At 40.9% G+C, this 10665-nt stretch overlaps 1 protein-coding gene across 5 annotated transcripts in view; it reads right to left on the bottom strand.

Annotated features, from left to right (window-relative positions):
* Positions 1–8: 8 nt before the first annotated feature.
* CDKL5 (cyclin dependent kinase like 5) overlaps positions 9–10665 on the bottom strand; it is a 160608-nt gene continuing 149951 nt past the window's right edge. For 4 of the 5 annotated variants that reach the window (XM_019665739.1, XM_019665751.1, XM_019665744.1 and 1 more), the window contains 4 exons: positions 9169–9268; positions 5378–5500; positions 4044–4163; positions 9–405 (listed from right to left, as the gene is read on the bottom strand). In XM_019665739.1, coding sequence (XP_019521284.1) covers positions 19–405; positions 4044–4163; positions 5378–5500; positions 9169–9268 — 730 coding nt within the window. In that variant the 3' untranslated portion in view covers positions 9–18. The remainder of the gene's footprint in view (positions 406–4043; positions 4164–5377; positions 5501–9168; positions 9269–10665) is intronic. The other variant, XM_019665760.1, reaches the window with a different exon arrangement.

The raw sequence follows: 10665 nt of genomic DNA, 5'->3' as shown, positions 1-10665 counted from the left end.
CCCCACCCCAAGCACACATTACAAGGCTGTTTCTTTTAAATCATTCAGATTTGGCATTCGAGACCGATTCGTTCTGTTATACAGGTGCCCGTTTGGCCCACTCTTGGCACCCAGCTGTTCAGAGTAGGAAGGACCCTCTGTGGCACTCCGGGTCACAGAGGACACGTGCCAACCAGAGTCCATCTGACCTGGCAGCTGGAGGGCTGGCCTGCCCTTTGGTGTGGGCTCCTGCCGGATGTTACTGCTCCCACCAGAGGCCTGGCTTAGGGGGTGAATCCGAATTTCTGAGAAAGAATTTTTGGCTTGTTGAGTTGTTAAGGGCTGGAAGCGGGGGTCTGAGGAAGCTGGGTGATTGGCGGCTGAAGACAGATGCAACAGCTTGCGCAGAGATTTTAACGGTTGGCTCTGAAAGACAAGATGAGAGTATGTAGGATCTCAGTTATTGCAAGCCTGAGAGCTGGGAGGACTTGGAGCACAGATCCCAGATGACTGCATGTAGCCAGCGAGGGTGCTCCCCACGGCAGGGGGAGGGCCTAGTCCAGTCTTACCTGCTCTTTTTCGTTTTCAAACAAGACGGAGGTTATTTTTCTTTAATGGAAACGCCTAGAAATATCTAGATAAGAAATCTAGAGCTGGTGTGGTGGCTGATTGCAGGCTTAGGCACCTTCTATCTGGCTGCATCCCATCTTTACAGGATGTGTGTGCGCGCGTGCATGCGTGTGTGTGGCGGCGTACAAATCTCCTGCTTCAACCAGCAGGAAGAAGAAAAAGAAGGGCTATGACTCCTGCCTTTGAGAAGACGTCCCAACAGTGCCACAGAAAGCTGCCATTTATATTTCAGTGGCCAGAACTCAACCAGATGACCATATCTAGCTTCAAGAGAAACTGAAAAAATGTCATGTTTCAATTAGGTAGTAACACATTCAGCTACAATTTACACGAGGTGCGATCACAAAATACGGTGAATGCTGCTGCCGAGTGCCAATGGAAAGGCAGGGATCTTCAATACGGGAAGGGGCACATCGAACCTTAGTAACAGTGTGTTACAAGTTCCAACTTGTTCGGTGCAGTCAGTCAGGTGTGAGCTACGGTTGAGAGGTGTGTTTTAAAATATGCTGTAAATCATGGATCATGAACAACGCATGAATATGAAATGGACTAACGGTTTTATTCTCTATCATGACAACACTCTGTGTCACACATCGCTTCTGGTATATGTGAATTTCTGCCAAATAAAAACATCACGGTGTGTCCTCATCCACCTTATTCACCGGATCTGGCACTGTGCGACTTCTGGCTCTTCCCCAAAGTCAAAATGACCATGAAAGGTAAATGTTTTGAATCGATTCAGGACATCGAGGCAGCCATGACAGCGCAAGTAAAGACACTCACGAAAGAGGACTTCCAGAACTGCTTCAGAAAGTGGCAAGAATGATGGGATAAGTGTGCTCGAAGTGAAGGGGAGTGTTTGAGGGGGATTAATGGCAACGTGTCTTTTACTGTAATAAATTTTTTTTTAATTTAAACATTCACCATATTGTTTATTCCCTTCTGCTCTTATCGCCCCAGTTTTCCCTTTCCCTTGACATTGCAAAGCCCAAATGTTCCCGTTCTGCTCTTTTGCTTTTTGGGTTTTTTAATATTTTTTTGGAGGGGAGAGTAAGGTTTGGGCATTAAAAATGCAAAGCATGGAGAAATAAGCAAAAGCCCCGCAGACTCTAAAACACAAGTCACTCACAGGAGGCCTTGGATTCCTAACATGGGCTCACAGCTGCCCTGCCTGTCTGCTGCATGGCTGGGGCCCGAGCCCCACCAGGAGGGTGCCACACTGTCGGACTGCACTTCAAGGCAGAAGTGAGGGTCAGGGAATCCAGCTGCCCAAGGGCTCCTCGCAGGCCACGGGCGGTCACTCCCCTCTCCTCTATGTAGGTATGATGAGAGTCACCATCAGAAGAGGCATGCGAAAGCACTCTGAAATTCAAGGCCCTCCCCGGGCTGCAGCCCCAGCGTTGGGGCACCTCTGGCTGCTAATCTTCAAGGACCATCCTTTTAAGGGCTCAGCAAAGTTTAAAAAAAATGTTGATGATCTCGGGCTGGCCGAGTGGCTCAGTTGGTTAAGAGTTGGCTTAGGAGCATGAGCTCTGAGCAACAGAGCCGCTGGTTCGATTCCCACATGGGCCAGTGGCACTGCGCCTGAGCTGAGCTGTTGCTGAGCTGCCAACAGGTGGCAGGATGGTCACCTTAAACCAGATCCCATTGTAAAACATGTAAAAAAAAATGTTGACGATCTCAAGGAACACTACAAGATTTGAAAAAACAGAGCACTGAAATCCAAGGGAAACTGCTTGAGAACTGAACCAGGCAGAAAGTGCTCCTGGGGCGCATCCTCCTTGGCCATTCCAAAGTCTGTTCAAGAAAGCTCTGTGGTCCCCACAGGAGGCAGCAGAGTACACGGCACACCAACGTGCTCAAAAGGGTTTCCTCTGTTGTTGTTGTCTTTTTAAAAATAAAATTGGTATGATAATGCAAAGAGATTTCTGGTGATTTTTATAGCCCTGGCCACATGTAACTATTGAGCAATTACAATCAATCCTTGAACAACACAGGTGAACTGCCTGGGTCCACATTTTAACGTGAATTTTTTTCAATAAATACCTGTACAATTTTTGATTTGTGGTTGGGAGTTCGTGGATGCGGAGAGCTGACCATATGCAGTGATCTATGCCATTTTTATACAGTGCACTTGAGTATTTGCGGATTTCAGTATCCGCCGGGGTCCTAGCAGCAATTCCTTGTACATACTGAGGGACAACTTATATTTTGGGGGAGTCAAAAGTTAAAAGCAGATTGTTGACTGTGTGTGTGTGGGTGGGGGTTGGTGCCTCAACCTCCCACATTGTTCAAGGGTCAACTGTATAGTAATAGGGGTTCAGCTGGAGAGATAAAGTTACCCAAAAAGAGATTTTTTGGCAAAAGAAGTGTTTATACAAAGAAAGTTCTAAATCCCTGTACTTTTTTTTTTAAACTGGGTATAGAACATCAGGCCCTCATTCAGAGCCTTGTGCTCTTAGTTTAGATACATGTCCAATAACTTGGATATCTGGTTCTCTACACTTCCCCCCCATCCCCAGCCTATATTGTGTTAGAACATAAAATATACATGGTTGGGCAAATACAATAGAAATTTTGGGAACTCCTGTCGGCAGCTCTAAGTAACAGCTTACAATTAAATAGAGTAAACAGAATAGACCCACTTCCTCCTAGTCATAGAAATCTGTTGTCATTTCTAGGCACAACCAACCCTATAGCCTCAAAAGCTCATGAGGACTGTCAGAAATTACAATACAGAGGAATAATGGGTTTACAAAAAAAATTTTTTGATTTATGAAATATTGAATGCTATTAAAAAAACAAGTTAGACTACGTTACTATGCTCATTACGGGATACTGAAGATACAATATTAAAAATTTTCCAATCAAAATAGTTGTTTAAAGGAGATAAACCTCAATTACCTGGAAAATTTACGGATCTGGTTTCTGCTTATGCCCCCAATATGACAGAGAAACATGATTATACATACTAATATGCAGTCCTAATGCAATTGTTTGCCAGTTTTCCATCAAAAATAGTATGGATTTCAGAAGTTTAAGTATTCTTTCAAAGAAGTTTATCATATCTGTCTTTCAAGGCCCAATTCATATGCTCCCTTACACCTTCTCCTACGTTTTATGGCATGCTTCACTTTTTACCACGAAATTACCGTTATTTATGGATTTTCAGTCTTTCCTAGGCTGCAGAATATTTGTGGGCTGGGCCATGTCGTATTCATCCCTTATTCCCATCCCACATCCCAGCCCAGCTAGGTGAAGGCTAGTGGAATTTCACTTTTGTCCCCAGTAGGACTAGGGTAACTGAAGGAAGATCTGGATTCCCAGGATGCACCTGGCTACTAGTGAGGGGATATTCTGGTCAGCTCTGTCCTCCCTCAGGGAGAGGCGATCACTCAGTCTAAGAGTCTAGGAGGGATGCAGGTGACACTCACTTGGGTCTGCAGATCGGAGATCTTCTCGGGACGCCACTCCTTTGGTCTGCTGCTTGGGGTGCTAGCAGAGTGGATGGCTTTCTGCAGTGTCAGAAGATCGGGGCCTTCAGAATTGGGCACCTAGAGCAGAATACAGACAAGGATTCAATCAGCATGCCAACGAATCTAATTAAGATATGCAACCCCACCCAAGAGGAGAACCAAAGCAAATCAAACCAAACCAAAATTCAACCAAAAAACAAAACCCAAAACAAACAAACAAACAACAAAAAACCAAGGGAAAAAACCCAATAAAAAAGAAATCCAAATTCTCTCAATATTCACAATGCAAGTGATGCTAGTTAAATTCTGCTGCCCTCTTAATAATTTTCCCTACATTAGGAAAAATTGGCAGATGTCATGCAGCTTTGTTAAAACCTCAATCCTTAAAGCATTCCCATGCTGTTAGTTTTAGTCGCTGTAAGAGAGAGCAGTTAAATATGGCTGTACCAGGAATTGCTGTCGTATCCTCATTCCACATTGCAGTTAGGTTATGAACCAGTTCAATAAAACAAAAATGTGTTCCTGCTGGGAAAATGATCCAAACACTGTGTTTGGGGGTACCCAAAGAAGTCTAGCAGGTTTTCAAGGATAGCAAAGTGGAAAAGTATGGTTTGAATCATATTCCCAAGACACTGCCCAGTAAATAATCTGGGTCAAGCACTATGCACGATGAAAACGCTGGAAATTTGTGCCACAAACTCCAGACGAATGCAATCGGTCCATTCACTGATTTGGGTGAACACAGGAGAATAACGCCAAATGCCAAGCACAAGCCCTGGCTTTAAATTAAACCAAGTGACCAGCAAAAGCTAGAGCTAGGCAAGAAAGAAAGCAAATCACCAACTAACAGAAGCTGTTTTTCATGGAGCCTGCTAGCTCACTGAATTTGGTCAATTCAACTTGGTTTCAAAGAAACAAACTGCCAACCAAGTGGTAACAAACTTTGTGAGCCGAAAAGACGTTTGTGAATTGTAAATGTTAATCGATTTCTTTACAAAAAAATAAGGGATTTTATGAATGCTGTCTGCCAACAGTTGGCTAATCAGACGACCCAAACTAGCCTTTCACTAGTTTGTTTGCTTAATAGCCTTTAATGCTTCAACCTCCCCAACTGATTCAGAAAATCCAGAATGGCAACGAATTTATATCTCAGTGAATTTATGGAACTGGCTCAGGTACTTAACTAGCACAAAGAGAATATGACCCCATGAAAATAAAAGACATGCTGTTGTCATCAGTAAAACAAGTTTACTGGAGCAGTTTTCAGGGTGACCATATGTAAAAATGGGTACCATGGGTGGAGTGACTACAGGAAGCTTTTTCAAAGAAGAACTATGCTTTAAATGATTCTTTGAATTAAAAAGAGGAAAGAGGGATTTCTTGATGCTTGGATTCTCCCCGTTGGTGGAATCTGTCTGCAATATAAGATACAAATAAACTAATTGCAAAAAAAGGAAAAAGGAAAAAAAGAGGTGTTTTTACGGAAATTTCTAGCCCTTGGAAGCCCTCAAATTATTAAATATTAACAGTCACTGAAAGAATCTCTGTGCTGTATGTGCATCTAGAGGGGGCTCTGTGTCATTTCTCACCTGGACATGAAGAAGCCAACAACGTAATTCAAGACATGCAAAAACTTCTATGTATATAAAGAACATGGGGTCATAATCAACACCTACAACAGGAATGCCTCGAGACCGACACACATCATTCACATTAAACTTACAAAACATTTATGGATTATTAGAAATAGAATTATTATAAAGAATTGTGATTCAAGAGCTCTTGATGAGCTTCAATCTCTTCCTAATCGCAAAAGAGGACTTTAGCAACTAAATAATCTACCATGTAATTTGCCTGTGAGGAAAAAAAAAAGATACTGCAAACCCTTTTGAACACGGTCAACTCTTAAACGAGAACACATCCCGTGGAAGGGGAATATCACTGTTGCAGGATTCTACCGTCCAGGAAGCAGCCTGCTTCTACACTATCAGGAATCTTCACCCCGTTGAAAATATCTGGTGCAATTCAGAACGTGGGGTTTCAAAGTGAAGAAACAGAAAGGTCAGTCTTGACACTGAAGCATGGTTACCTGTTGAGGTAGATGCTAACGAACTCGGGTACAATTACCAAGTTGGCAGAGTCACCATATGCTCTGGGGGCTTATGTAACGCTGGATATGAACGGCAGCCCGATTTCCCAAGGCGGCTTCCAGATTCGCTTGAGTCAAAGCAGACAGCTTTACAACCCAGAATTATTTTCGGGCACCACTTTTCCCTGTTGTGGATATCTCAATTGTTGGAATGCACATGAAGGTGTTCAGATCATCTTTTACGGGTGTGTATACGAAGACATTTAAGTAAAACAGCCCAGTTTCCTGTTCCCATGACGGGGTCCCAGGACAAGAGTTTAGCTCACACCACTAAGGAGGCCACAAGACAGCCTCCATGAACAAGTGGCCAGAGGCTCTCCACAGAGGCAGGCGACTGAGCCTGGGCCTGCTAGTCAGGAGAGCCCGCCTCTAGTTCTCCTAACTGAATGTTTGACTTCGGGTAGGTCACAGCTTGCCCGGGCAGTTCCTGGATCAGCAAAATAAAAGGCTTAACCTAGACTCAGGACCCATCGGGGCTTTTATTTTTTTAAACTTTATTGGGGAACAGTGTGTTTTTTCCAGGACCCATCAGCTCCAAGTCAAGTCGCTGTCTTCAATCTAGTTGTGGAGGGCACGGCTCACTGGCCCATGTGGGAATCGAACCGGCAACCTTGGTGTTATGAGCACCGTGCTCTAACCAACTGGGCTAACCAGCTGCCCCCACCGACGCTTTTAAATGTCCTGCTTCTCTGTGTGCACTGGGCATCAGATTTCCCTTTTTTGGAATCTTATGCAATTGCCACAGAAGCTTTAAATCTTTCAAAGCTCGGTTACCTAGTTTCCTTTTGCTTTAGTTTACCAAGTGAAGAAGGCTAACTTGAATTCTGTTTCAATGCTCATGGGAAAGGGCAGAGTGAACGAAACACCAGGCTTAGGAGCCAGAGGTCTGACAGGATATATGCACGGAGCGCTCTTTGGAAATCTTACTCTAGATACCCAAGTCCTTTGAAAAAAACTTGTTTCTCTTTTAACTAGAAAATCCAGAGGTACAAAAAACTTTTGGTTTGGAAGGCTTAAGGCATGTGGCCTATACAGAGATATTTTGCAGTTACTTTACCTATCAAAAACATAATGTATGAAAACCTTAAAAAAGTAAGTTAAGTGGAGAGGGTGTTAGAGAATAATAATTTTCCTACTTACCCTGATCTATACTATTTAAACATCTAAAATTTGAATCAATCCTGAATAACAGAGTCGCTGACATGTATATATTCGACTCAGGCCACGGTGAGCCGGGGCTCTAAGTTTAATGTTGGTCTAAGACAGACAGACATGAGAAGCCAAATCTATACACAAAACACCTTCAATCCCTTGGTTCCTGCTACTGTCTTCCATTGAAGCACCCCACAATGGTTATAGACCTGAGGCTAAGAACAAAAACCTCAAAATAAAAAACAGTGGTTAAGAGGAGGTAATCTAAGTTCAATGTTCATGATGAATAAATGTTCTATAAACAATGATAAAAGTTTTATTTTATTAGCACTTTAAATAATTTTAGCTTTTCTACTTTAAATCAGGTCTGTTTTGTTCATCCAGTCTAAATAACAAATGTAGTAATATGTGTTGAGTGGCATTCTGATTTGAAATTCTGCTGTGAGTTTCAGTTAGGCAGGTTTTAAAAAATAAACTTTGCAGGAATATCACGCAGCCTTAAAATGAAGATAATAAAATTTATGTAGCAACATACATGGTGTGCGTATGTGTCTGTGATTGATAAACTATTAAAAGCCAGAATACAAAACTGTACTAGAATGGTTACTATTGTTTAAAACAAAATTACAAACCACTTTCTTCCCATAAACATATGCATAGGCTAAAAAGCTAGGAGGGTATATACCAAAATCCTAGTACTAGTTGAGATACAGTAGTAAGATTAGAAATGATCATTTTTTCCCTCAATTTTTCTGTAATAAGCTCATATTTATTTTATAATGAAGTATATAAACTTAATAAACAAGGAAGTGAAAATAATCTTGAAAGGTAATCTAGAACGGTCTTTATTACTACATCTAGAACATCTGTGAGATAAAAGGCCTTACTTTGGGCCTCATATTCTTTGTTACTATTATCTATCTCATCTTTACTTACCATTGGGTCATAATCCTAGAATCCTTTTTCCTTTTTAAATAAATGAGAGTCAATCATGTATGAAGTAAAACTAGAACAAAAATCATTTAAAATGGCTGACTCAACACTGTCTAGTCTGGAAGGTGTCATAAAGCAAAGGGGGAAGGAAGCAGGCCTTGCCTGTGGGCCTGAAGGCCTGGCTCCCCCATGTTTTCACACGTCACTACCCAGCAGAATCCTTGCTTGTGGGGTTCAGTGATGTGATATGCACGGTTCCATGCAGCCAGCCCTGGGTTCAAGTAGAGGGCCTCCAGGGGCTAAGCCCCATTGCATTTCATAGTTCAATCACAGGGTAAACATGTCTTCCTACTAAAACAAGCCCTGAAATGTCAAATACTACCTCTTCTTTGTGACTCTAACCCAGAAGTGTACTTGTCAACGTGGGAGTTGGATAACCAGCCAGGGGAGAATAATGAAGGACGGTTAGCTATGGCTTTCAAGATTTAAACATAAACCCAAACCATTTACTAAGTTTTCGCATATCTTTAACCCCCAGAGAGAAATGCTGCAGCTTCATAGTTTTTACATGAATACAAATCCACATGGATAAGACGTTAATTGAGAGAGGCTTATCGTGTTCTCTCTCATTCAAATTCAATTCCTTCTATTCCTGGAGATTCTGTTGAATCTAGATAAGGCTTTGTGAGACGAGGATAGTTGTATAGAATTTGAGAAAGAAACATACAGTGTATGTCAAGATTCAATAAGAAAATAATTCACTTTGATTGCCACATACAAAATGTAAAGTACCCACAGACTAATGCAGACTTGTATGCCATTGTATACAGAAGTTGGCCGTCTACTTACTGTTTGAGATTTCTTCTTTTTCTTTTTCATTGACTTGAAAAAGCCTTGTTTTTCCTTCTCCTTGAGTTGTTCAGAATGACTAATGTTTTCAGGACTTTTCCTAAATGGAAAGACATTTTTATCGTATTGATCTTTCAATCATTCTCCTGCCATTATGTGCCAAATATAATGAAGACTAAAAATGCATGACACCAGGTTCAAATAACCATGAAGAATTAACTGCACAGGTAAAGAGCCTCTAAAAAGCACAGGAGGAACTGAACCTAATCAACCATGGTTAATGATTAGCCTTTGGTACAGACTCACTGGAACTAGTCATTTGAGCATTATTACAAATGATCTGTAATTGTGTTGCAGGCCCATTTTCATGCTGTTGAAAATCTCAGAATTAGAGAGTTTGAAAAGCATATGGCCTAAAGGACGCCTTTTCTGGAACCCTCCAAGGGAACGAGCAGAAACACTTTCATTGTCTTCATTTTTCTATTTACCTTCTTAAAACCAGCTCGACATGTTCATTATTAAGTGGCTTGCCAAGGTATTGAACATAAAAAACAAAAACAAATCAATGCTGCTACAGAAACATTATAAATAAAAATTGCCTGAAACTGGAAAATTCCTTTATCAAAATCTTATATCTATTTATTAAAACTAAATAAAAAATAGATAAGGTAAGAAAAAAATGTGGACAGGATGAACGCTTAATACAAAGTGCTCTTCTGGAAAAAAGCCTCTAATTGAAAATACCGATGTGAAGCTTACCTCTGACATCAGCAGGTATTTTAACACAAACAGGAGATATTAAAGGACAGCAAATAAGACACCTTGGCCCAAACACGTTGGCTACTTCTTTGTTAACAGCAGCCCTATATTACTTCATTTAATTCACAATCTTTAAAAAGCAACTCAACTGGTAATATTCTTCAAAAAGACACATTCCATGGGCTCTATTTTAAACTTGAATATCTATATGACTGTGAAAAACCATTTTTTTGAAATGATTGGATTCCTTCTCTTAGCTACTCCCTAAACTCAAGAGCAGAAACATTAAAGGTGATAGAGCTTCTCCATATTTATGGTTTTACAACACATAGCGATGAAGTTACTAGAACATCTAAGAAAATATGAGCAAAGCAGCATCCTTTATTTGATTAAATTTGTGTGAAGGCAGAAAACATCTCCATAAACTATTACAGATATGCATGATAGAAAATACCAGGAAGCTATTAAAAATAAATCACATTTTCAAGGAATTTTCACTAATATGAATATTCAAACAATAATTAAGTAAAAAATACCAGCAACACTTTCTAAATATAAGCTTAACTGTATTTTAAAAAGTGAATATGTGTACACATACACACATTTTAAAGAAGGCAGGAAGAAATATAATAAAATCTGTTTGTTTTTTTTTAAAGATTTTATTGGGGAATTGGGGGAGGGGAACAGACAAGTTGCTGTCCTTTTGTTCTTCAGTCTAGTTGTGGAGGACGTTGCTTC

Source organism: Hipposideros armiger, unplaced genomic scaffold, assembly GCF_001890085.2.
Source record: "Hipposideros armiger isolate ML-2016 unplaced genomic scaffold, ASM189008v1 scaffold_13, whole genome shotgun sequence".
NCBI classification, from domain to species: Eukaryota; Metazoa; Chordata; class Mammalia; order Chiroptera; family Hipposideridae; genus Hipposideros; species Hipposideros armiger.
The sequence above is the reverse complement of the archived record's forward strand: the minus strand, read 5'-3'. Positions and strand labels throughout refer to the sequence as shown.